Source organism: Saccopteryx leptura, chromosome 6 (genome assembly GCF_036850995.1).
Source record: "Saccopteryx leptura isolate mSacLep1 chromosome 6, mSacLep1_pri_phased_curated, whole genome shotgun sequence".
In the NCBI taxonomy this organism is placed as follows: domain Eukaryota; kingdom Metazoa; phylum Chordata; class Mammalia; order Chiroptera; family Emballonuridae; genus Saccopteryx; species Saccopteryx leptura.
Window position 1 is genome coordinate 87645127 of NC_089508.1, and position 27248 is coordinate 87672374.

At 42.6% G+C, this 27248-nt stretch overlaps 1 protein-coding gene across 1 annotated transcript in view; it reads left to right on the forward strand.

The window, feature by feature from the left end:
• RYR3 (ryanodine receptor 3) overlaps nt 1-27248 on the forward strand; it is a 605631-nt gene that overhangs the window by 417768 nt on the left and 160615 nt on the right. The window contains 5 exon segments of the mRNA XM_066388565.1: nt 7974-8247; nt 9823-9937; nt 11466-11595; nt 12786-12889; nt 17511-17646. Of these exon segments, the coding sequence (XP_066244662.1) occupies nt 7974-8247; nt 9823-9937; nt 11466-11595; nt 12786-12889; nt 17511-17646 (759 nt within the window).

The window sequence follows — 27248 nt, forward strand, 5'->3', positions numbered from 1 at the left end:
TTTGCTTCTTGAATTTGAGGCTTTAGTTCTTTCCACAGGCTTGGGAAGTTCTCGTCTATTATTTGTTTGAGTATATTCTCCATTCCATTTTCTTTCTCTTCTCCCTCTGATATACCTATTATTCTTATGTTATTCTTTCTGATGGAGTCAGATAATTCCTGTAGGGCTTTCTCGTTTTTTATTATTTTTGAGTCTCTTTCTTCTTCTCTCTGTTGTGCCTCAAGTTGTTTGTCTTCTATTTCACTAATCCTATCTTCAATCTGGGTTGTTCTGCTAGCTAAGCTTGTTACCTCGTTTTTCAGCTCGTGAATTGAGTTTTTCATTTCTGTTTGGTTTGTTTTTATAGTTTCAATTTCCTTGGTAATATATTCTTTGTGTTCATTGAGTTGTTTTCTGATCTCCCTATATTGCCTTTCCGTGTTTTCTTGTATATCTCTGAGTATTTTTAAGATTTCTATTTTAAATTCTCTGTCATTTAGCTCCAAGGCTTCCAATATGTTAAGTCTTTTCTCCATAGATTTTTCCACATCTATTTGTGTTACCTCTCTTTCTTTTGTATCCATAATATTCGATTTCCTCTTTCTTATTGGCATCTGAGGGTGGTCTTGTTGATAGCACTAATTAGAATTAATAAAGAGTAAAAAGTAAAAAACAAAAAAAAAACAAACAAACAAAAAAAAAAAAACAAAACAAACAAAAAAAAAAACAAAAAAAAAAAACCAGAGGGTAAAACACCCCACAAAAAAAAGCAGTAATAATTTATTATTTCCCCCTTTTTTTTTTTCTTTGTTCCCCTTCCCTCCTCTCCCCTCCTCAGGAAAATATCGTGCCTATAATGGAGGGCCTGGTTTGCGGTGAAGAGTTCAAGGGGGCAAAAAAAAAAAAAAAAAGAAAAAAAAAAATTAAAAATAAAAAAAGGAAGAAAATCTTAGACAAGCATAAGTTGATCTGCCTGCGGGTGACAGTCAACCAAGAGATATAATGAGAGGGACAAGAGGGAACCAGAAAAAAGGACAAAAAAAGGAATAATAAAGAAGAAAAAATAAAAATAATAAGTAAAAATACGTTGTATTAAGTGGAGCAAAGACCAAATACAATGGAGACCTTGGGTTGGGAGGACCCAAAATACCACAAAAACAAACCAACCAGAAAAAAACAAAAACAAAACCGAAAAAGAAAAACAAAGCCAAAAAAAAAACCTTGAGTCCCAAATTAACTAATTTGTTCGTGATTGAGGATTAAATGGGAGGAAAGTAAAATGAGAAAAGAAAAAACGAATAGAAAGGGAAAAATAAGAAAAAGAGTAAAACAAAGGAAGAAATAAAAAAGCAAGAGAAAAAAACAAAATAAGGCAAAAAAAAAACAAAAGAGGAGAGAGTGAGAATTAAGTGTCCTGGAGTATAACCCCAAAGGAGGGTGAGGATGAAGAAGAGAAATAAAATGTAACACTTATGGGTAGTGTAGTTCAGGAAAAGGGAAGCATAAGATGGGCAGAGAATAGAAGGACTGAGGTGGAGGAAATAAAGACAATAAGATAGAAGGAACAAACAACAACAAAAAAAAACAAAAAAAAAAAACAGTGGAACAAGCTGCAAAGTCTGTGGATTTTTCCTGATTTTGAGATGACAACCTCTTCCTCCTTCTCCTCTCTCCCTCTTCCCGGTCGGCGACTCTGCACCCCAGGCCCTGCCCCTGCGCCACACCCAGGCAGGGACTTGCAGTTGATGGGGTTCTACGGCAATGTCACACAATTGGCTTTAGTCTTGCTGGTAATCAAGGCCTGCCGGCGTCTGCAGGGTCTAACGACGAGAGAGTTCGCCTTCGTGGATTCTCTCTCCCAGTCCCCCCCTCCCGAACCAGCAGCCTGGCGATCCAGCCACAAGGCTGCCACTGCTTCTGCCTGGGGAGTAAGAGGCTCAAAGAGCTGGGAAATCCTCACTCTATCCCCACTCAGTGCAAGGCTCTGGGAAGGGCTCTGACAGTCAGGGCCTCCAGTGTAATCAGGCGGGGGTGGGAGTCAATTGTTGTCAAGGTGATTGTTCAGCGCCTAGCATTCCGTTGGACCTCTCAACCCAGGCTTTCCACACTTTGTAGCCTGTTTTGGCCGGTAAGACGAGGCACTAGTCTCTGCTTGCGACTAGTTTGGTATAGATCTTATTATCTGCCAAGTCCTTCTTGTTAGCGTTTATCCCTGAATATGGAGGCTCTGTCAATCAGAAGTTGCCCCCGCCCCTTTAGCGAGAGGCACCAAAAAATATCACGCCTCTTGTCTTGGGTCGGTGAACTGAGAGAGATCTTATCAATGAGAACCGAGGGTGCGCAGATTTCACGGGTTAAGTTAATTTTAGTAATTGGGTCGCAGCTGTGCTCCCGAAGGTATTTCAGGCTGCCTGCGCGCGCCCCTCCCCCAACGCTTGATTGTTAGCTTGAATGGCTGGGTGAGGTGCCCCGCCCGCGGAGAGAATCTCCCAAGTAGGGAATACCGCCCTGGGGCTTCTCCCGCTCCCCGTGCGCGGGCCGCTGGGAACGTTAGCGGTGCTCGGTCTGCAATGCTCGGTCTGCAACCAGACCGGGAGCGCACCAGCAGATGCTCGCCGCTCGTTCTGCAACCGACCCGGGCGCCGCCCGCGGCCGCTGGCGGCCGCGGCTGGCGGCGGCGGCTTCCGAGTGCGGGATGACTTACCACAGGCGAACTTTCTCGCGGCTTGAATGAACGTCCCTGCGGTAGCTTCCTCCACACCCTTGTCTCTCAGATTCGAGCGATAACAGTCCTTTTGCTTTCAGTTTGCTCCGAAGATAAATTTTCCTGTTTCTAGTTGATAAATTTGTTGTGATTTTGGGGAGATCTGTCGGACGCGCTACTCACGGCGCCATTTCCGTGACGTCCGAAATTCTCCTTTAATACTGCATAAAAACTCAACAAGTACATTCGTTCTTTCCCTTCCTCCAAAAATGTCTTGTATATCTAATATTGCTTCACTATCTTTTGAATTTTCATGGAAATATCATGCCTATGTGAATTCTCCATGCAAAAGTATTAAACTTTGATTTTCTCCAATTTAAAAATAAAAACAAGTAGTAGTTTCTCAAAAGTAAATTTTTGTATTTGGTGACGTAAAAATGCATTTGAATGGATGTTTTACCCATGAATGTTTCTGTAACACAGTCATCATTGAGAAATTATTGGTTCACCAAGTTATGCAGAGCTCCCAAATGCTGCCATATTTAATTATAAAATGTTTCAAGATCACATTAGTTAATAACAATTTAATAAGAAAAGTCTTCAAGTATTGGGAAGCTATCCAATTCACAGTGGCAAATAAACTTTTTCCGAAAGTCTAGTTTTCACTTGAAAGCTCAAATTATATTAGGGCAACAGATACCATCCATGGTTTCCCTAGAAGTGATAGGCTTCTTTTATTTTTAAGAAAATTACTGTCAGTTACCAAAGTCTGATTAACCAGAGTTTGTCTGTGGTCCTTTTAACTAAAAATATTATTTCATGAAGCAAGCAGCTAGTTTAGCTCACAGCTCAATCACACAGGGCTTTTCCTCAAGAAAACCACTGGCCTGTGACTGTGCTTTAGGCATACGTACTTCCCATTTTGCCACACAGGGTATTAAGAGACACTGAAAAGTTTATTATTAATAAAATTAATCATGTTTATATTTCATTGCGAACATCCTTATGTGAGACGGGGCATTTTCCTGGGTGTAGAGCAGTAAATTAAATAGAGTTCAGTGCTCCCGACTAGATTCACGCTAAGGCACCAGCAGTTTTACCCACCACCACTTTGGCACCAGTAGAGCAACTATCCACACAATGAAAAGGCAAAGAATATCTTCATAATTATGAACGTACATTTGGCTTTGCAAGCTGCCAAAAGGATCTTGGCTACCCCAGGGGACCACTCTTTTTATAACTGCTCTATAGATAATATAATAGTAAAACTTTATAAAGCCCACAATAGGTGCCAGACATGGTTATATGCATGAATCATTTTAATACTCAAATGTACAGATACACGGAGAGCCTACTGCGTTCTAGAACAGGTGTTCTTTCTAACCTCTTGACCCTGGTAGGTTTCTGCTGCACTGCTGCTGGTTCGTGGGAGCTGATTAAAATCTGAGGAGCTTTCAGTAGCATGGCTGCCGGGGGTGTAGAGCTCCAGGAGCTCAGTCTCAGAACTGTTTAGACCATTAGAAATGTATCGATTCAGCCTCGGTTTGCTGGGTGGGTGCTCCGTCTCTAGCGTGTGTCAGGCCACAAAATATACGGCTTCTCGGGGCTTTGAGACTATTTGCTCCTCCCCACAGTTCTCTCATTTCTTTCTTTCTTAGTCTTCCTCTCACTTTCTGGACCTCTGCCTCACATCTGGAAAGCCTGATCAACACAGTGGCCTTAAATATCATGCCTTCTCCTGAATTACATCTGTCCATCAATAGCACAACAAGGAGCGTTCCGTTTTCTGCTCTGTTTTTAACCGAGCTGTAGCTTGGTCCCAGTCATACTTCTGTATCTCATTGTCTCGTTCTCACCTTGAAGGCCAGTCTGGACAAAGGGCCTGTGGGCAAGTGCTGCTCCATCCTTACAGGCTAGGGCTGTGTCCTTTCCCATTTGCTCTCAAATAAGATGTTTTGCTGTAAATGTCTCATTTTCTGGACTATTATGTTGATTAGAATTTTTAAATCATTGTGAGGCTGAGAGCTCACCCAAATCCCGAGCTATTCTGAAAGCCAAGTTAAGCAACAGTTAATATTTACTTGGCTTCCTTATGACTCTATAAAGTGCCCGGTTAAAAGGAGAAGGGACCTTGAGCTGATTAACAATTCCAGTTGTTTCTTTTTTGGTGTGGCAGGGACTGTGATGGTGTGTATTATCTCTGTAGACAATGTGCTCGTTAGTGGTGACAACTGTAATTCTTTCAGCCCAAAATATAGGCTAAAAGAGGGAACTGTATTTACAGGACTAGAAAAACTTCTGTTGGGTCCAAGAGCATTTATGTTTTTCCTTGCTTTCGTTCCTTATCGTGAATAGGAACGAGAAATAGGAGAAATAGGAACTTCTGCATTTGACTACTGAGGAAAAACAAGTTCCTAAGAAGAGCCCACTCTAGCCCATAAACAACTTTTCCCCCCAAAGGGTTCAGATATTATCTAACCTAACAGCTATTAGTCAGTAATCCCTGCCTAGTGAGATCTCTTTGGAACATCTATCAGCTGTGCTTCTCTCTGACTTCAGTATCCTTTTTTATGTTTTCAGCTTGTCTCGCATCTGAACCTAAAATACCAACAGGGTTGATAGACACAGTAGTAAGTTAAATTAATCCTTCTTATCTAGATCTCTTCTGGGGCTCTATTTTTATAACCTGATGATGAGCCAAGACTGGTTGTAGAGCAGACATCTGCCATATATCGTACATGGAAGTAGAAAACTAGACCACCAGAGACGGCACAGGCTACTGACGCTGCCCTCTGAGTTCATTCCCAGTCCTGGCTCTGATGGACTGTGTGACCTTCACTGTCCCCTGAGCTCTGCTGTTATTGCCAGGCCTGAATTAAGGAGGTTGATGCCATCCACACCTTGCAGGAATGTGACGGGCAGAGCCAGACGTGGATGCAGCCATGGTTTGAAAGCAGCATTTCTCAACTGTGTCGTGCCACCTTCTACACACGTGCGTGGCATGGGGAGGGGTGAGCGGTGCCATCCCAGACGGGCCCCCTTCTGCTCTGTGCTCCTGCTCAGGACTCTCTTGCCCTTCCAGTCCTCTCACACCAATGCCGATCAACCCTTGTCAGCACCATTTAGTCCAAGCTCTGAAGGTCCCACAGTTGGTTCAAGTCCCACTTCAGCAATTTTTCCTTTACTTATATACCCAGTGATATTTCTGTGCACCGGTATGAGCCCTGAGAAATTCCAAATTCAAAGTCACACTGATGTGTGACTCTCTTGGTGCTTGTGAAAGGAGTCCATGATGCGGTGTCAGCTGACTCCTGCCGAGATCCAGGCATCAGAGTTCAGGACATGACGTTAGCGTATCCAACTGCAAAGCCTTTAGACCTGATAGAGGATTTGTAATCCACCTCCCTCCGTTTCCTAAAGTATTTGTATGTTTATATCATCTTTTACAATGTAAAAATATCTTTTACAATTCTTGAATCAATAGCACTGCAGTTCACGATAGGTGGTATCTTTTAAATACTTGGAGATAGTGCCCATGGTAGAGAAATTCCAGTGCTTGATAGTGCTTTTCTGTGAAGAGGCAGCAACAGTTTCTTCTCATGCCTTGACCCACGCAGAACTGATCACTTCCCACTCTGTCCCGTGGCATTTGCACATACCTCCATTTTAGTATTTATTACACAGCAGTATAAAATAAAGCTAAAATTTGATTGTTTATAAAATCAAAATGAAAATATAAATCCCTGGCTTGTGAGCACCCTGAAGGCAAGAGCAGTGTCTTATTTAGTCTCTTCTTTCCAGAATCTGTTCAAATATCACTTAATCAAAATAGACTTTTTAGCATCCTCGATTCAAAACTGAGATATTCTTTTCTTATAGTACGGTTCCCATGTGTGCCAAATTCTACTTCTCTGCATTCCATACCCATCCTTAAAAATATTTGTAATTAAGTTTTTTGGGATGACATTGGTTAATAGAATTATATAGGTTTCAAGTGTACAGTTCTATGATACATGATCTGTGTATTGCATTGTGTGTCCACGACCTGAAGACCAATCTTCTTCCGTCCAAATATATTTAACCCCCGTTACCTTTTACTACCCCCTGTCCTTCTTGGGAGAAGTGTCTATTCAGGTCCATTGCCCATTTTTAATTAGATTATCTGTTTAATATTGGGTTGTGTAAATCTTTGTATTTCAAATATTAACCCCTTGTCAGAGCTGTTTGCAAATATCCTCTCTCATTGGGTTGGTTGCCTTTTTATTTTGTGGGCAGTTTCTTTTACTGTGCAGAAGCTCTTTAGTTTGATATAGTCCCATTCGTTTGTTTTTTTTGTTGGTTTTTTTTTTTTTTTTTTTTTGGTTTTTGTTTTTTGTTTTGCCTTTACTTGCCTTGACTTTGGAGTCAAAATCATAAAACTTCTCTAAGACCAAGGTCCATGAGTTTAGTACCTATGTTTTCTTCTATGTAAATTATTGGATTTGGATTTTTTTCAGTGAGAAGAGGGGAGGCAGGGACAGATGCCTACATGTGTCCCAACTGGGATCCACCCACCAAGCCCACTAGGGGGTGATGCTCTGCCCATCTGGGGCATTGCTCTGTTGCTTAGCAACCGAGTTCTTCTTAGCACCTGAGGCAGTGGCCATGGAACCATCCTCAGCACCTGGGGCCAACTTGCTCCAATTGAGCCATGGCTTCAGGAGGGGAAGAGAGAGAGGGGGGGGGGTGGAGAAGCAGATGGTCGCTTCTCCTGTGTGCCTTGACCGGAACTCAAACCTGGGACATCCATATGCCAGGCTGATGTGCTACCACTGAGCCAGTCAGCCAGGGCCTAATTTATTGTTTAAGGTCTTATTTTTATGTATTTGATTAATTTTGAATTAAGTTTTGTACAGGAGGACAAACCGTAGTCTAGTTTCATTCTTTTGCATGCAGCTTTCCTATTTTCCCAGCATCATTCATTGAAGACGCTTTCTTTTTCCACTGTATTTTTTTTGGTTCTTTTGTTGAAAATGATTTGCCCTTATACACGTGGGTTTACTTGTGGGCTGTCAATTCTGTTCCATTGGTCTGTGTGTCTGTTTTTCTGTCAATACCATGTTGTTTTGATTATCATTGCTTGGTAGTATAATCTGAAGTCAGGAAATGTGATACCTCTGGTTTTCTTCTAAAAAAAGAACTTTATAGTCTAGACCAGCTGCTGATGCTGTGATTAAATGAAGTGGCTGAGGTACACAGCTCTTCCTGAGCTGGAACACCCACAATACTGGTCCTTCTATTGCTGTTCTAGCAACACTGAAGGAACTCATCTCACAGACGATGATCCGCTGGGCACAGGAGGACCAGATCCAAGATGCAGACCTAGTCCGGATGATGTTCAACCTTCTCCGGAGGCAGTATGACAGCATTGGGGAGTTGCTGCAGGCCCTGCGGAAGACCTACACCATCAGCCAGGCCTCCGTGAATGACACCATCAACCTGCTGGCGGCCCTGGGCCAGATTCGCTGCCTCCTCAGTGTCAGGATGGGCAAGGAAGAGGAGCTGCTCATGATCAACGGGCTGGGGTAGGTCATGTACAGTGAAGTGCAGGTCTGTCGGGAGAGTGGCATGTGGGAAGATGGGTTTCCCTTGCTGGGTGCATGTCCCAGAATCAGATCGTGTACAGTCTCTCTGCGCCCCTCCTGCAGGCACTCCTTGTGACACGTCAGTCACTCTGGTAACCTGAGAGACCAGACTACCTGGTAATCAGCGTGAAGGGACATTGCCAGAGAAAGTGAGGAAAAGTCTTGGAGAAAAACAGTTATTTAGCGTGAATCTGATGAAGATAACCTCAGGGAAGCAATGAAAAAATTTAGAGGAAGGGGTAGTGTCTTTAAACCCAATAAGAAAGACACATTTTGAACACATCTGCTTTTTTCTGGGAAACTTCTAAGACTTCCCTCTGAAAAACGACCACCTCCTCCCTTTCTTTTCCCAGGATGACCCTAGAGTGTCATTTTATCAGTTCTGAGACACCTTTTGCCATAATCATAGCTGTGTCTCTTTCTCTGAAGCCACATTGTCACAAAGATAGCATTTTATACATCAAAGGCTTTCATTCAGTTGGGTACTGTAGCACTTCCATTTTGCAGATGAGAAAGGCAAGGCCCAAAACAGTTCACTGCCCAGCCCACTGTTTCCCTGGACTGAAGTCAAGACCTGGAACGGCGGCCTTCCCACTGTTGGGTGTGCAGGAACATCTACCGCCAAGGCGCAGAGCAGGCACTTTGAGGATGCCCAGGGGAGTGCACACATTTTTCAAATTCATTTCCAATAAAGAATCTTACAGTAGAAATGAAGAGGCTTTTATGGGAAGAGATAAAAAGCTACCGAATTAGGTGGTTTTCAGCTGTCCCACAGCTCTTGCAGTAAACAGAGTGCAATGAAACCTGGTGGTGTCTCCTCTTAGCAGCTGCAACACTGGGGGGGGGGGGGTAACCACCCTGCCAGGCATCGCACAGCCCAGTAATGGGCTGCTCCTGTCATCAGATCTGTCCGCAGCCCTATTTTGGGAATCTCTGTATCAAATGACTTAAAAACATAAATTCCTTTTACCTTTTCCACCGCGCCACCACCTGGTCAGGCTAAATTCCTTTTACTTTTTATTGTTGATCATTTCATTAGGTTTTGAATACCTCTGTCCTCATTATTACCTAATATGCAGTTGTCTTCAGGAAAGGGTACAGTCTTATCATTAAGAAATCTGAAGTACATAAAGACAGAGATATAAGGACAAGAAGAGAAAAAATAATAGAAGAGCCTGAGCACCTGGAAGAAGAGAAATTGGGTGATTTGGGTTGCCTTAAAACTATTACAGTTACAGAGACCAAGGGCAAGTGTTTAATATGTCCTTAAAAGGAAGCATTTCAAAGAGAGAAAGCAAGTACTTAGTAGAAATAAAGGAGCACAGAATGCTTCTATCAGCTAAAAACGCACTCCATGTATGTTCCCACTGACCTAGTGCCTTATTATTTTTTCAGCCTGTCACATTTACACTATTTCATCCTCAGTGCATGTGTGCATTTGTGTGTTCTTGTGCCTGAGTCTCCATGGCGTTGACGTGAGCATGAGCTGACGCCTCTCTCCGATCCTTACCCTAGAGACATAATGAACAACAAGGTGTTTTACCAGCACCCCAACCTCATGCGAGTCCTCGGCATGCACGAGACGGTGATGGAGGTGATGGTGAATGTGTTGGGGGCAGAGAAATCACAGGTAACGCTGCAAGGTGAACTTAGCTGGCACTTGACCCCTGGACAGGAACACAGGGGGTGACTTGTTGGCAGCCATAGGGCAGGTGTCCCTGGCTTCAGTCACTGTCCTCAGGGACAGGGAGGGGTGGGCACAATGCCGGGAAGGAGCCAGCAGGTGGGCTGGTGCTGCTGAAAAGCATCCAGCCAGTGTCGAAGCTGCAGCTCCGGAAGCTCGGGGGCTTTTCTCACTCGTTCTGCTGGGCTGTTCAGCTGCCACGTTCACCTTACGCAGCAGCCCCGCTCCTTCCCAGACGGAACTCCTTAGGAGCCTGTGTGTTCTGTGCTGTCGGCAGAAGGCTGCTTTAAAGGAGAACTAGCTCTCAACGAGCCTGGCAGTGTTCCCTCAGGAATGTGTGGGTTTTCTCTGTGAGCCCAGATCCCACTGACGTCCTGGTCAGTCCCCGTAAGGTGTTTGCTGTCAGGGAGCTCCTCCTGGCCAGGGGAACGGAGGTGATAAGGCCCAGCTTGTCTGGGGTCCTCCTCAGAGTCAGATAGCTTCTGAAGGCAGCAGATGGGGTCTGTTTTCATATGTTGGAAATTTTAGAGTGCCAGCGACCTAGGAAAGCAGTTTTGCCACCTTTAGGGAAGGGGGGGGCATGCAGAGGGAGAAATGGCACCAAGCTCACTTCCTCCTCACCTGCTTCCATATGAGCTCTTGGAAAAGTGGACTGTCTCCAGAAGGCCCCTGATAAATATCTGGAGGCCTCAACAAGCAGGCAGACTGCACGGTTTCAGAAGCTTACCTCTTCGAGCACCCTCCGTGATTGTAATGGGGGAAGTCAAGGGCTTCCTAGGCTCCTGAGCAAGGTTAACCCTGGCACCGTTTACTGAGCATTATTGGGTCAAACATAAGGCACGGCCGGGCCCTGGAGATGCTTCTTAACCAGCAGAGAAGCCAGACATAGTCAACAATAATAGGAGATGGCATCTCAGGGCTAAATTGTGTGAATCAGATTACAAATGCCACAGGAGCCCATAGGGGAGAACAGAAGTAACTGGGGTGGGCTCACAGTCTGAGAAGATGATGCTCTGGAGACTTCCACAACTGGAGGGGCCAGCTTCACCCAGAAGACTCAGGTTTGATCCAGTGCTGGGCCTCCTTTGTCTATGGTCCCCCATCTCCCTTCTGAAGTTTCCCATCAGAGTTCTGTCCACCCCCTTCCTGGTTAGAAACACTAGTCTGGTGTATGGTCATGCAAGTTCACGCAACATCTGGGGTGGCTGGGATTCTAGCTTGATGTCTACTTCTTTTGAAAGAAAGGTATTTCAGGAATGGTAACTAGCTCTGTGTTTTGGGAAGCCTCTTATTAAATGTATACTCTCTATCTCTCTTACGAATAAGTCTTGGAACAAACCAGAAGTCAGGAGAGAATTTATTTTCCCAAACTGTTCACAGCTTGCAAGACTTCAGCCTAAGACTGTTTGAAGTCAGACTTTCCAGGAACCTCGTGTATGTTCTTTTCCTTGACGCTTCCCGCTTCTCCCTACAGATTGCTTTTCCAAAGATGGTTGCTAGCTGTTGCCGCTTCCTTTGCTATTTCTGTCGAATTAGCCGGCAAAATCAGAAGGCCATGTTTGAGCATCTGAGCTACCTGCTGGAGAACAGCAGTGTTGGCCTAGGTAGGTCGTGTCTACAACTTGCGCATCTGGGCTAGGCAGGGACACTCCCCCTGCTGACCACTCACTTGGGAGGTAAAAGAAAAGAAGCCACATGCATTCTATGGGATTTTTTTCTTTTAAATACAAAAAGGACCCCTGCCTGGTCTAGAAACAAGTGAAATAATGACACATCTCTGTTCTCCAACCTAAGTAGTGATGTTGCTACCAGCGAGCACTGGTGACAGATTCGTGTTGGCATAGGCACACAGTTTTACCTCATCTCTCTTGGGACCAGGTTTATAAAATTCTGCCTGAAATTGCAAATATAGTCTGGGGACACAGCTCCTCCCTGCCCACTCAGCTGACCATGGAGCAGTGCCAATGAGACCAAGGTCACGGATCCAGTCCGTCCTCAGCAGGCCGGCTGCAGGCTGCATGCCTGTCCTGTCGGCCAGCCCGCCAGTGCCTCCCGTGGCTGCTCGGTGGGCTGGCCACGAGCAGTGTGGATAAACTAAATCCATCACCACCGCTAGAAAGCCCGACATCCACGCCTTACCCACTGTTCTGAATGCAAACCAAATGAAGTTGCAGAAGGAGCAGATACACACATCCGTGCACGGGGAATCTGAAATCCCAGGCTTTCTATAGATGGAGCACAACTTCAGGCTCCCAATCTTTTCATCAAGTGCCACCTGAAGGTTTTCTTAATCCTACCCTAAGGACCGGAGGAAAACCGAGGGCAACATTGGCAACCTGGTAACTGTATGAGCCCATGCTGTTTGAGGATATTTTTTAATTCTGGGTGGTAGCCCCAGAAATGTCAAGTCATTTGAGCTTATTTGTTCAAATGACATCTGAGTCTTTGGGGTAATCATCAAATGGGGGCCCCCAGGCAGTTTCACGTTAGAAAAGCACTTGAAAATACATGGTCCCAGCTAATCCCATGAACTGATTTTCTAACTTAATCCGTATTCCCATATTCACAAGCACTAATGAGTGGGAGGGGGGTTGGAAGTGGGGGTCATGGGAGGGTGCTATTGTAAATAGAGCTGTTCTGAAATTGGGCAGGCAGTCCCCTCAGGCAACAGGAACGTGAACCAGGTTTGCTGTGTTTGCTGCCATCTACTGGCCAGCTGTGTGCACTGCAATCTCAGCTCTGCGAGGGGCACTTTCTTGGTCCCTTTCTCCCTCCTCTTTTCCTCCTTCCTCAGCCTCCCCATCAATGAGGGGATCCACTCCACTAGATGTAGCGGCATCCTCCGTGATGGACAACAACGAGTTAGCACTGGGTCTAGAAGAACCAGACCTCGAGAAGGTAACTGGGCTGGGGAGGCAATGTGCTTGCTCTTTCTTGCCTGTAGAACAACAGCCCAGCCAAGCAAGTGCAGACCACAGGCTCAGTGGGCTCCCATCAGAACCTCTTTCACAGACAATGAAAATGGGGTAGAAATGTGAGTAACTGGCAGCCGCATGATAATTAGGACCAGAGCACCTCCCACGGGCAGAGATAGCCAACTTCCCAGACATGGCTGTTCAGGCATCCAGCCTCACTGGTCCATGTGAAACACTGCCTCACACCTGTAGTTCCTAATCACGTTCAGGGTCGCCAAATTTATAGTTACATACTAAGGAAAGAAACATGACAGAAACCTGTATAATCTATATTTAAAAAAAGAGTGCCCACCCATGTACAAACAAGACAAATGGAACTGCCCTCATGAGACTGTACAGCTGTGCCCTGCGGTGGTGGTGGGGACCAGGGCTGACTCATCTGATGGCTCCCCATCCCAGCTGGGGACTCCTTCCTTGACTGGATGGCTTACACAAGCATCAGTGCCCTTTCTGAGTGTGGAGGAGAGCACTGTAGTGAGGAGGAAGGGAACAAGTCAGAGGTCACCCACTGTGTAGTGAGTTTGGGAGCTCACGGCACGGGAGCACCATGCCCTGGTGACTCGGAAAGTGATGAACGGAGAGATGCGTAGAAGCTGATCAGCCACATTGTTGGGAAGAGCGTGCCAGGAATGTATGAGGTTCAGAGAGCAGTGTGATGTGTCTGAGAATCATAATGCTGGGGAGTGTGGGGGTGAGGAGGGCTAGTGAGGAGTTGGGTTGTATGCTCATTACTATTAATAACAGAAGTACATACCCTACAGAATCACTAAGTGCCAGACCCCACTCTGAATTACCTCACGGGACCCTCAGCACACGCCTTTTTATTATTGCCCTCATCTGTGGGAGAGGAAACCGAGGCATAGGAAGATTAGATAATGTCTTCAATGTCATGGGGTTTGTAAGGATCACAGCCAGGATCCAGAAGTGTCCAGCCCTGCCCTTGCTGAATAGCTCGGTTGATTAGAATATCATCCCAAAGCACAGAGGTTGCCAGTTTGATCCCCAGTCAGGGCACAGACAGGAAGAAATCAATGTTCCCTGTCTTTCTCCCTTTCTTCCTTCCTCACTCACTAAAATCAATAAAATATTTTTTTTTAAGTGTCCAATCCCAGAAGCCATGCTCTCACTTGTTAAACTATAGGACCTCACTGCAAAACCACAAGGGATGGAAACCTTTAAGCAGAGGAGCAATACAACGCAATCTGCATTTTAGAAAACTCGACTGGCATTGTTTTGTTTTGTTTTTTTAGTGAGAGGAGGGAAGGCAGAGAGACAGACTTCCACATGTGCCCCGACCGGGATCTACCTGGCAAGCCCACTATGGGTGATGCTCTGTCCATCCAGGGCTTTGCTCCATTGCCCAGCAACTGAGCCATATTTTAGTGCCTGAGGCAGAGGTCACGGAGCCATCCTCAGCACTCAGGGTCAGCTCGTTCCAGTCGAGCCATGGCTGCAGGAGGGGAAGAGAGAGAGAGAGAGAGAAAGAAGGGGGAGGGGTTGAGAAGAAGATGTTCACTTCTCCTGTGTTCTCTGACTAGGAATCGAACCCAGGACATCCACATGCCAGGCTGACACTCTACCACTGAGCCAACCGGCCAGGGCCATGACCTGGTTTCAATAAGAAGAAATGATTAGAACAGAAATAAGATACCTCCAACCCCATACACATACATACTCAATAGTGGTGCCAGTATGCCATGTATATCCATAGTCTCTGCGGCTAGTGGGACAGACTTCAGTCAACTCTGTCATTCATACATTTAAACAGCAATAATTAACTGTTTTAGGTGGTGAGATGACAACTGATGCCTGTATAAAAATGTAGCGAATGATTCTCTTATAACCAGACAGAGTCACAAATTTAGTGCTCAGTACACTGTGCTCAGCCACAGTTCATCTTTTTAAATGATATTGCTCAACAAAGACCCCAAGTATCCCTTGGGAGATGCAAAATATGATAAGTAGAGGCCAGGAGTCTGGGAGAGAGGAGAAACAGGGATTTAGGAAAATCTGTAAAGGGAGTGATGAGGTTTGCTGCCCCCTTTCAAGTGCACAGACTTTGTTTAAACCCATGTCAGGAAATTTCCAAGCTTGGTTCCTGGGAGAGAAGGAGAAAGGACCAATAAATACTGCCATTCCTTCTATCGATCCACAACAGAAATTTGGTTCCTTAAGACTGAATAACAATAACAACAACAGCAACAACGGCAGCAGCACACAGGCACTTATTTCAGCAGCCAGCAAAATGTCCAGTACCTGTAATCCTGAAAACTCTGCCTAATTCCTGCCTTTACTGATGTTTTTCCTGACATTTTAAGGACCAGATCAAATCTCAGTTCCAATCAGAATAGTAACCTTACTTGTTGAAGAAGAAGTGTGACAATAGTTTCTTACTGAGTTTTGACTTAGATTCATTATTCCTACAAAATGGCTTCAAGAATTTGACATCAGCAAACACATAATTCAATTGAAAAATATTTATCGAGCACCTAAAATGTGCCAGATTCTGGGGATTAAAAAAAAAAATGAGAAAGACATCCTGCCTGACTAAGGGCTTGGCAGCACAGTGGGTTCCCCTCTCCTCCCTGGTACATAAACTATCCAGAGCTGAATTAGAGTAACAACTGCATTTCAAGCAAATGTCTATTTGCCAGGCTTTTGCCTGACAACTTTGAAAAGTAGGCAGATTGTAATATTCACCATGATGGCAGAGCTGAGATCTTGTGATCAGTGTGTGGGAACCTGGAAGCAAAGAGAACACTATCAATTCTAGCCCATAACTGGCTGTGGCCTCTTCACTAGCCACCACAACCTTAACATCTTGGCTTTTCCCTTTGGACAACAGTTGTTGATGCAGAACTTCAGGAGGGACTCCTGATTGGTCAAGGGCCTACTGATAGTCAACAAGTGACTGGATATTTGGTCTTTAATACCATGGCCAAATGTTCATGGCCAGTCTCCACAAATGTACCCCAGGTGGGCCCATTTTAAAATGGCAGCTCCCTCTTGCCAGAACTGGAAAAACCAGGGAATTGATAGCATGTGGCATATTCGTACATAACAGTGATCATTAGTCTGGTTGATTACTTGGAAACAAACATGAATTGGAGGTCCTGGTTTCAAATTTACTAAATTACTTGCTATAAAAAATTTAGGCTTTCTTTGCCACATGCAAAAGAATAAAACTTGACTACAGTTTTGTCTCCTTGCACAAAAATTAATTCAAAGTGGATCAAAGACCTATAAATATAAGATCTGAAACAACAAATTACATATTAGAAAACATAGGTACTGAAATCATGGACCTTGGCAGTAGAGAACATTTTATGAATTCGACCCCAAAGGCAAGGGAAGTGAAGGCAAAGATAAATGAATGGGACCACATCAGACTAAGAAGCTTTTGCTCAGCAAGAGAAACTGACAACAAAACAAATAGCCAACTAAATGGGAGATGATATTTTCAAACAACAGCTCAGATAATGAGGAGCTAATATCCAAAATATATAAAGAATTCACAAAACTTAGCAACAAACAAACAATCCAATAAAAAAATGGGAAGAGGACATGAACAGACACTTCTCCCAAGAAGAAATACATATGGCCAACAGATATATGAAAAAAATGTTCATCTCCACTAGCTATTAGAGAAATACAAATCAAAATAATGAGATACCACCTTACACCTGTTAGATTAGCTATTATCAACAAGACAGGTAATAACAAGTGTTGGAGAGGCTGTGGAGAAAAAGGAACCCTCATTCACCATTGGTGGTAATGTAAAGTAGTACAACCATTATGGAAGAAAGTATGGTAGTTCCTCAGAAAATTAAGAATATAACTACCATATGACCCAGCAATCCCTCTACTGGGTATAGACCCCCAAAACTTGAAAACATGGGTACGTAAAGACAAATGCACCCCCATATTCATCACAGCCTTGTTCACAGTGGCCAAGACATGGAAACAGCCAAAATGCCCTTCAACAGATGATTGGATAAAGAAGATGTGGTACATATATACTATGGAATACTATTCAGCCATAAGAAATGATGACATAGGATCATTTATGACAACATGGATGGAACTTGATAACATTATATACTAAGTGAAATAAGTAAATCAGAGAAAGCTAAGAACTATATGATTCCATACATTGGTGGGACAGAAAATTAAGACTCATGGACATAGATAAAAGTGCAGTGGCGACCAGGGAGAGGAGAAGGAAGGAGAGGAAGGGGTGGAGAGAGGGGGATGGGCTTAAAGAGAAACAAAATATAGGATGACAAAGGATGATTTGACTTTAGGTGATAGATATACAGCATAATTGACTGTCCAAATGATGTAGAGATGTTTTCTCTAAATCTATATACTCTGGTTGACCAATGTCACCCTGTTAAATTTAATTATATAAATAAATAAATAAAAAGTTTAGGCTTTCTCTAGCTTTTAGAGAAATAAAATCCCTTCAGGTTTCAGAAATTCTCAGTCTTTTCAGCTACCTCATAAAAAGCCTTGGGCACTTACTTGTGTACTGTTCTTGGCAGGTGGTGACTTACTTGGCAGGCTGTGGCCTACAGAGCTGCCCCATGCTTCTGGCCAAAGGCTACCCTGACGTTGGCTGGAACCCCATTGAAGGGGAACGTTACCTGTCCTTCCTGAGGTTTGCCGTCTTCGTGAACAGTGAGTCCCAAGTGTTCTATGCCTTCTGACCTAAGGGGGCACAGTTGTGGCTATGTACAGGGAAAAGAAGACCCTTTGCATTGTTCCCTATCCACAGATATGATCAATTCTACAAGTAGGGGAAGGCTAGTAGGAAAATCTCAAGGAAAGTCAGGCCACACAAGGATCAAGAGAGTGTCCAATGGACAGAGTACTGAGTTCTAGTGCCAGATACAGCAAGAAACTCACTGGGTGGGCTTGGGCTTATCAGCAATCTGTACTTCTCATCCTATCAGTAAAAGAGGGGGCTTATTAATGTCTTCATCTTACCTAGTTCACAGAGTTAGATACAGAGATGCCTCCAGATTATTAGACTATTGGATGAATGGATGGATGGATGGATGGATGGATGGATGGATAATGAATTAATAAAAATAGCTTATATAGTTATTCAATAATAACTGAATAGCTATAAAAGATAACTAAACTTTGAGAAACAAATTGCTATAGCACCCTAAATATTATTCTTCTTAATGCAAGTCACCTCCCTATTACATTGAATTCCAAGTCTACAAAAATTCCTTAGTTGCCTAGTATAATGTGTTGAATAGTGCATAAAATAAGTAGACTGCTTTCTTGAAAATGTATCTTGTCTCCCAAGATTCTGTTACAATACTAATTCACTTGTTATTTACATTATAGTTATAATTGTTCTTACTGCTCCCAGTTTGGTGTTCCAGGCTAACCAATGCAGCTGGGCTGATTAGCTGATTTAAAAAAGGAATTGCAGCTAATAAGCAACCATGACAGTTATTCTAAGTATGAGAATTTACCTGAAAGTGTACCGATACGATATGGTCATTATATTCTCATGTGCTTTTCTTGTTGTCTCTCTTCACTCTCATTCTATGTGCTTACCTTCCTACACTGTAATATACTCTCCTCTTCATATTTGAATGATTTCCATTTTTCTGGGTTTTCCCTTTCCCTGCTTGGGTCACAGACTTTGAGCTGACTGTATTTTGTCTCCCTGGATCTCATCCAGCTGGGTTTTCAATCACCTGTCTTTTGCTTCTCTCTGTGTATTCTTCACTGTCCCTATCTGTTCATCACCAGCATTGCTAAACTCCATTTTCTTTCATACAGTGTCAGGGTAGCCCCTAATAGTCTGTTCTACTTCCTATCCAAGTGATCACATGCCCAGAATTAATGCAGAATTACTGTAGTAATAAAGAGAATTTTTAAGTGCTTTTTGAGGATTCATAAAGCTCACCCAATTATGTAAATAGACAGGACCAATTTATTCATCTTGGTCGCCTTTGCAGTCAAGATCAAATGCTTTATGGAGTCATTTAGTAGGCTGTCTGCATGGGTTAAGAAGGTAAAGGAAGCCACTGTTATGCTCCTATCTAGATTGTTTCTACTAGCTACATATGACCACACTGAATTAAACTCTAGACAAAAATGTTTAGTCTGTCCCCTTTTCTAATACCTTGTTTTATGCCCTTTTAACATAGTATCTCTAGTGCCATTTCATAATGCAACTAGCTGTAGCAAGTTGACCAATCAGTAGAAAGATACACGCACTTTGATATCAGGTTTATTGTGTCTCTGTAATATAAAGACCACATTTGGTTTGGACAAAGATGTTAGCTTCTGCTTTCAGAGAATTTACAATCTGGTAAAGGGAATACACATGGACAGAGGTCACTCTAATAAGTGGGGTAAGGCAGAGACAGAGTGCTGGAGGGCTTCATAAGGGGTAACTCACATCCTGTTGAGAAAATCAGAAAATGCCTCATGAAGGAGGTGATGTTAGAGATGAGCTTTAAGGATTAAATTTCCAGACACAAAGATGTAGAAATGGTCATCAGTTGGGAAACAGCATGACCAGTGGCCAGAAGGCTAAAGCTGTTCTCAGAAAGCACAGTGATCTATTGGTCTAGAGAATAGTTAAATACATGGATGACTCTAGTGAAACATAGGTAGGCAGCTATAATGGGGAAAACCTAAATGCCAACCTGGATTATTTAATCTTGATTCAACTGGGAGATCTTTTTAACAAGGGAGACTGATGGTAACCTCTGGGAACTTCTGTGCCAAAGTTAGGATTACAAATTTACAAATTACAAAATTCTGGTGGTGGTGGTGGTGGTAGAAACAGAATGTGGACAATGCATTTGAAAGCAATTACAGTGACAGAATTCATAGAACTGGGAGGTAGTGATGATTGTGGTGTCTGGGCTAGGGTATGTTGAGAGAAAGAAACATAAATCACATTGAAGCTTAGCAATTGAAGGGTCGGGAGAAGGAAATAAGGGTATGAGAACGAGAAAATTGTTTGAAATGGACACTAATGAATTTGGTTTGGTTCAGGCCATATCAATTTTGCAGTGTGTGACCCCAAATGGAGATGCCCTTCATTGGGATTATAGGATAAGGATCAATCAGTCAACAGTTTGGGACAATAAACATGCAGATTACCTGTAGTTGAAGTAGAGTGGACTGTCACAGAGAAGAGCATGAAAAAGAAAGATGGAGAGTCTGAGGGAAAAAATGTTAGGATCTTGCTGACACGAGAGAACGAGTGGATCTGGCACAACAGAATGATGTGGAAGAGCTCGGGCTGGAGAATGGAGTATCTCGGGTTCAGATAAACTCTACTGCTTGTTAGCTTCGTGAATTTAGGCAAGTTATGAAAATTCTCCTAGCCCCAGTTGTTTTATACACTATATAAAATAGAGATAATAACAGTATATATCTCTCAGAGTTGTGAGGCTTAAATGTAACAATCATGGTAAACTGAGATGAGCACAGTGCCAGAAATGCAGCCTGCAGTTGCGTTAGTTGTCATTGTTCTTCATAATTCTTACAAAAGTATTAGGGCATTTGCAATGGAAAGGCTCTAATAAATAGATCTCTTGAGTTCCCAAAGCCTTTATAAGCCTTTACATCTAAGAGGTGACTGAAAGGGTTTCCTAGCCACTTTGGCTGCCTCCACTCAGCAGTGAAAAATAAAGATGTTATGGTTGATTATGGTAGATGATGAGGATGGTCATGATGGCTGATGTTGATAGGAGTAGGGGTGGGTTAGTGGATGGTGATGTTGGGTAATGGCAGGTGATGATAGGTGATGATGGTGGGCAATGGTGAGTGCTACTGGTGGTGGTAATAGTGGGTGGTGGTTAGTGATGATATCGATGGAGCAATATGATGATTGAGTAGTGGTCATAGCATGTATTAGGATTAACTGAGTCGGGCAGTGGTTAGTGATGGTGTGATGATAGTGGGTTGCAGGCAGTGATAAATGATGGTGGAGGTGGTCAAAGTGAGTGATGGTGGGATATGATGGTTGGGTGGTAGATAGAGTGAGTTGTCAAGGTGACCATGGTAGGTGATGGTGAGTGATGATGGTGTTGATTGTGGGGATGGTGGTACTATTGATAACAGCTTACACTTACTGTGGATTAACCACATGCTAGGCAATCTTTGCAATACTTTTAAGTGCATTGACTTACATAATACAAAAGTCCAATGAAATATGTAGGTACACTCATCTTCCTTATTTTATGGAGAAATATACCTTGCTCGGAATCACACAGCTTGTGGCATGTAAAGCCAGGATTTGAACTGAGAAGATTGGTTTCAGGGGCCAGATATTGGTCAAATCATTAAGCAGTACTGTCTTGGGAGCATTGTCTCCCAAGAGAAACAGCATTTTCTCCTTTGAGCTTGTCAAAAACTGTGACACTCTTACATTATTACTCTTTGGTGTTAATGAATTTTAACCACATTTTTAAAAGCTAAATAAAAGCTCTTACTTGGTGCTTTGGGGGGGGTGAGTAAAGAGGGACAAGTATGTGGTGACAGAGAGTGATTTGACTTTGGGTGATGGGTATGCAACATAATCAGCAGTTCAAGTGCTATAGAGATGTTTACCTGAAACCTATGTGCTCTTGTTGATCAATGTCACCCTGTTAAATTTAATTTAAATCTTAAAAATAAATAAATAAATAAGAAGAAAAATAAATAAAAGGTCTTGCTATATCAAAATAACAGAATTGGAGGTTTGTTTCTAACATTATTTTACTAGTCTTTCTTGTTTGTATTAAATCCTAAACAATATTGGTCTTTAAATGAACATCTTAAAGTAGATAATTTTTCTCCACTTTAGTTTTATTACCTTGTTTTGGGTATGTTTAACTCTGAAAGAATAAAGTTCAGAAGCTTCTATTTACTTGGCAGTTGCAGATTCTATAATTAGTCTAGACATAGGTATGCCTGAATGTTTAATCCCTTCCTAATATAGATTCTAAGAAGTTGAAGATTTCTTACCAATCTATAAGAAGTAGGGGAAAGTTGGTCTGAGTTTCCACTGGGTCCTTGGAGTGTTCCGGGATATCTTCCCCAGGCTACAAAGCTGGTTGTGAAAACCACAGCTTCTACCAGCTTTGCTGAATTTCTCTAGGCAGATTTATCATCGGTGGCATAATTTGTGCATTCGTCATATGATACATGAAGATTACAGAGAATCTGTGAGAATGTGAGAAGTCACAAGGGACATGCTCTTGAGGTTCTATCCTGATGTCAGTTACAAATTAAAGCAGGAAACAGAGCAAACATGAGTTGAAATAGCAGAAACATATATGGAATTATTACTAAAACTTCTGTTCTCAACCACACCTACCTCCATAGTGACCAATATGTGACTGTTGCCATGCCAAAAATGATGGTTCTTGACCAATGGTGGTGCAGTGGATAGAGTATTGACCTAAGATGCTGAGGTCCTAGGTTCAAAACCCCAAGGTCACCAACTTGAGTGTAGGTTCATCTGGCTTAAGTTAAGGCTCACCAGCTTGAGCACAGGGTCACTGCTTGAACATAGGATCATCAACATGATCCTGTGATCACTGGCTTGAGCCCAAAGGTCACTGGCTTGAAGCCCAAGGTTGCTGGCTTGAAGCTCAAGGTTGCTGGCTTGAACCCAAGGTCACTGGCTTGTGCAAATGGTCACTAGCTCAGCTTGAGCCCTTTATGTCAAGGCACACATGAGAAAGCAATCAATAAACAACTAAAGTGCTACAACTATGAGTTGATGCTTCTCATCTCTCTCACTTCCTGTATCTGTCTCTCTCTCCTCTCTCTCTCTCTTTCTCTCCCTCTATCTCTCTCTCTCTTGCTAAAAACTAATTGTGTTTCTTATTGGAATCTGGAAGAGTGAATCTAGGAATGCCTGGGTAAGAAGGAAAATATGGAATAAAATCTTGAAAAAAGAAATGGACATAATTTTAGTGTTGGGAGAGCCTACTGATGGGCCTTTAAGCTGGGAGACATCAATCTTTTAGGATATGTCAACTATATCTCAATAAAGCTGAAAAAATTCTTTTAAGATCAAGAGTACAAAGTACCACATTAGCTCTGAAGGGCAGGTATAGTTGGTATAGATGCTTAAAAGATCAGCTGCAACATTTTTGTTCATTATTCATGTTTTTAGAGTCAGAAAGGATATAATAACCATTCTTCACTATGATTGGTACTGAAGACTGAGGGTAGTTAGGATTAAAATATGAGATGCTGTTCTTGTTCTCAAATTTATAATACAATTGGAAAGAGCACTTTCAAAGCAATGAACCAATGGTAAAAGATTTAAACAACAGTTTAAAACAATTATGAATTATGTACTCAGGAAACACTTCAGGCTATAGTGGTAAGAGGAGAAGATAGAATGTGAGATACATTTGAGATATGGCCAGCAGGGGGTTGAGTACTTAACATCTGTGTTACATCTTCTCACCAATTATAAGGCATATGCAATCTCTTCTTCCCCACCTCTTCATTCTCCCACTGGACCTCTTGAATCTCTGTGCCCGAGAACATGATGGAAATCAGTCAGTGGGATCAGGAAAAGCCTAATAGAGACAAAGACAAGGAATTGTGACTCCACCTGTAAAATCTCAAAGTGAAACAACATCAAAGCCCAGAAATAAAGTCAAAACAACACAAGTAATAGAAAACAAATTACTCAATGAAGCCAATAGCAAACCAATGCCCAAAGCACCAAAACTAGGACATCTGCACGTGGGGGAAAGGATGCTTGACCCGTTCTTTTCCTGCTCAGTGGATTGTTCAGCAGCTCTTCCCCCAGCTCCCTGTCAGATCCCAGCGCAGTGCTGGCTGAGTAGCCTGGCAGAGAGCTCAGACGTCCAAAACCCACATGTATGTGAATTGTTTATCAGTCATCTGATTGAAAAGAATGGTAAATAAAGTCTGATAGCTAAATAAAATTGTGGGTTTTAGCTGAAATAGCAAATCAGGGCAAAAACTGCTTCATCAACACCATTCACACAAAATGGCAGTATTGTGAACTTGGTGCTCATCACAACTGATTTAATCAACTCAATGAGAAAGCCCATATTTAACAGATAGATTTCTTCTAACAGTTCTAATTCCAGGCTTCAATATCACCCAAGTTTTACTTCACATATTTCATGAGAAATCCATAGGGACCCAAAATTCTAGACACCTGGGCAGAATTGTGGCATGATTCTGGGATTAAATACTGGCGTCCAAAATTCTTGGGTTACTGTGCTAGCCCATCCTGCAAGATTTTTATTTTGTCCCATGGCTTCAAATTTTACATACATATGGATCACCCCCTAAATGTACATTTCAATGCTTTTCCTCTTTCCTGTGCCCTGGACTTATGTATCCAGTGGCCTGCTTGACATTTCCACTTGGCAGTTGAACAAGCATCTTAAATTTTGTACATCTTATGGCTGAATTTATAATTACAGTATGTCCCCAAGTTACAAACATCTGACTTACGTACAACTTGTACTTATGAAGGGAACACCATAAGAGCTATTGGTAATCAACTGCAGTTGGACATCAGTGAGAATGGTATCATAGAATCCCTCGACTCCCATGGCAAAGGACTAACCAGTGAAGACCTCATGGAACTAGAACAGCAGATGGTAGCATTTAGGAAAGAAAACAGGGACCTGAACACTCCAAAACTGAAAAAGTATTCTACAAATAAGTTAGCTGATACTTTTCATCTTGTTGAAGCAGGAATTGCAAAGATAGAGGAGCAAGACCCTGATACAAAGAGGCTCACCAAAGTTTACTGTACAGTTACCGAAAGCCTGAGGTGCTACAGGGCCATTTATGATGAGAAAAAGAAAAGCTCTGTACAAACCTTCAAGAAACTCCAGCAGCAGAATCCAACCCTGTCTGTCTAACTCCAGTCCCATCCTCTCCAACAAGTCCATCATCTTCTGCATCATCCAAGACTGTTTAAGGTTGTGTTTGAAAATGTTTAAGTATTTATATGTACAGAAAGGTAAAAATAAACACTATGTTAAGACAACTATCTAAGTTACATTTAATAGATAAATGTACCTGTTCCAACTTACATACAAATTCAACTTAAAAACCTACAGAACTTATCTTGTTCATAACCCAGAGACTGCCTATATCTACCCACACCTGTTCTTCTCATAGATATCTTATCTTTTTTACTAGCACAACTAACTTTACAGATATTCAAATGAAATCTTAGGTGGCATCCTTAATTCAGCCTTTTCCCTTTTCCCCACATTCAACTCATCTAAAATTCTGTTGAGTCAATGTCTAAAAGCTATCTGAAACCCACTGACTTTTCTCAATCTCTACTGGCCACATCCTCCTCTAAGCTATCATTATCTGTTACCTGGACCACTATAGTGGCACAGGAAGTGGTTTCCCCACTTCTACTCTCACCCCTGTATCAGTCAGCCTCTGGTGCACAACAAATAACTTCATAATCGCACTAATAGGTTAAGCATGTATTTTATGCTCACCTATCAGCAAGTTGGCTTGGAAGCTCTGCTGCAGGCCTGTGGCTCTGCTGGGGTGGCCCTGTTCTACTCGTCTCATTCTACCATTCAGCTTCACTGTTTTCTTCACTACTCACCCACTGTTCTTCGATCAGCGACTGGCATGTAGTATACACTCAGGGAGTGGTTGTATTAATGACCGAATATGCAAACAACCCTTGGTTTTCTCTGTTCTGTCTCAGTAATTTGTCAACACATCTTCAGCTCCCTTCCCAGGCAGTAAGGAGGTGCTTTTATGTCTTAACCACTTTTATAACTTACCTATACAAGTTTCTGTATTAAAGTTGTCACATAATTAGCAAAGAAAGGTATTGAACCCTGGCCATCACCTCTGCCCTCTGATTCTCTAAATTAACAAAATGAAAGTATCTCTAGACTCATGCATGCTGGGCCCCAGTGCTCTCCCTTATTGCACTGGGGGGTTTTTTTGTTTGTTTTATTTCTGGGTTTTTTACAGAGACAAAGAGAGGGATAGATAGGGACAGACAGACAGGAACGAAGAGAGATGAGAAGCATCAATCATCAGTGTTTTGTTGCGACACCTTAATTGTTCATTGATTGCTTTCTCATATGTGCCTTGACCGTGGGCCTTCAGCAGACCGAGTAACCCCTTGCTCGAGCCAGTGACCTTGGGTCCAAGCTGGTGAGCTTTGCCCAAACTAGATGAGCCTGCGCTCAAGCTGGCGACCTTGGGGTCTCGAACCTGGGTCCTCCGCATCCCAGTCCGACACTCTATCCACTGCATCACTGCCTGGTCAGGCTGTACTAGGTCTTGATTGAGGATATGTTCACTTCCTTAAAACTAATTGAAATCTAAGAAATCAGGCTCTTGTAAACAGAGGCTAATAATTGGCCTGGTAATGCCATGATGCATAGTCACCCTTAGCTTTCCACCCCATCATTTTAAACCTCCCTCTTGAGTCTCAATGGAGTCTATTCATTTATTTTTAAAATATTTTTAATACCTGTTAAATGTCAGATATTAACAAGATACTTGAACATAGAGTTAGATAATTCAAACAAAATGCCCTGTTCTTATTAAGTATGCAGTCTAACAATAAAAACTGACACAAACAGATACAATTAATTAATTATCTTTGTGTTCAGTGCTTCTAGGAAGAGGATAGGATGTTTGAGAGGACTATGTCCTCTAAGGCAGGGGTCCCCAAACTACGGCCCGCGGGCCACATGCGGCCCCCTGAGGCCATTTATCCGGCCCCCGCCGCACTTCTGGAAGGGGCACCTCTTTCATTGGTGGTCAGTGAGAGGAGCATAGTTCCCATTGAAATATTGGTCAGTTTGTTGATTTAAATTTACTTGTTCTTTATTTTAAATATTGTATTTGTTCCCGTTTTGTTTTTTTACTTTAAAATAAGATATGTGCAGTGTGCATAGGAATTTGTTCATAGTTTTTTTTATAATCCGGCCCTCCAATGGTCTGAGGGACAGTGAACTGGCCCCCTGTGTAAAAAGTTTGGGGACCCCTGCTCTAAGGCTTCCAAGTTTAGCTTGTTCTGAAGGATGAAATGGAGTTACCCAGGTCAAGGGTTTATGTCAAGAGAGTAAAAAGAAAAATAAGTATTTCAGGTAAAGAACCTTAAAACAGGGATCATAGTGAGAATATAGAGAATAAGAGCAGGTGATGTTTTGTTAAGTTATACATTTGAAACCTGTATGGTTTAGCAAACCAGTGTCACCCCAATATATTCCATTTAAAAAAATAAAGAAAGGCAGTGGACTGAAGGT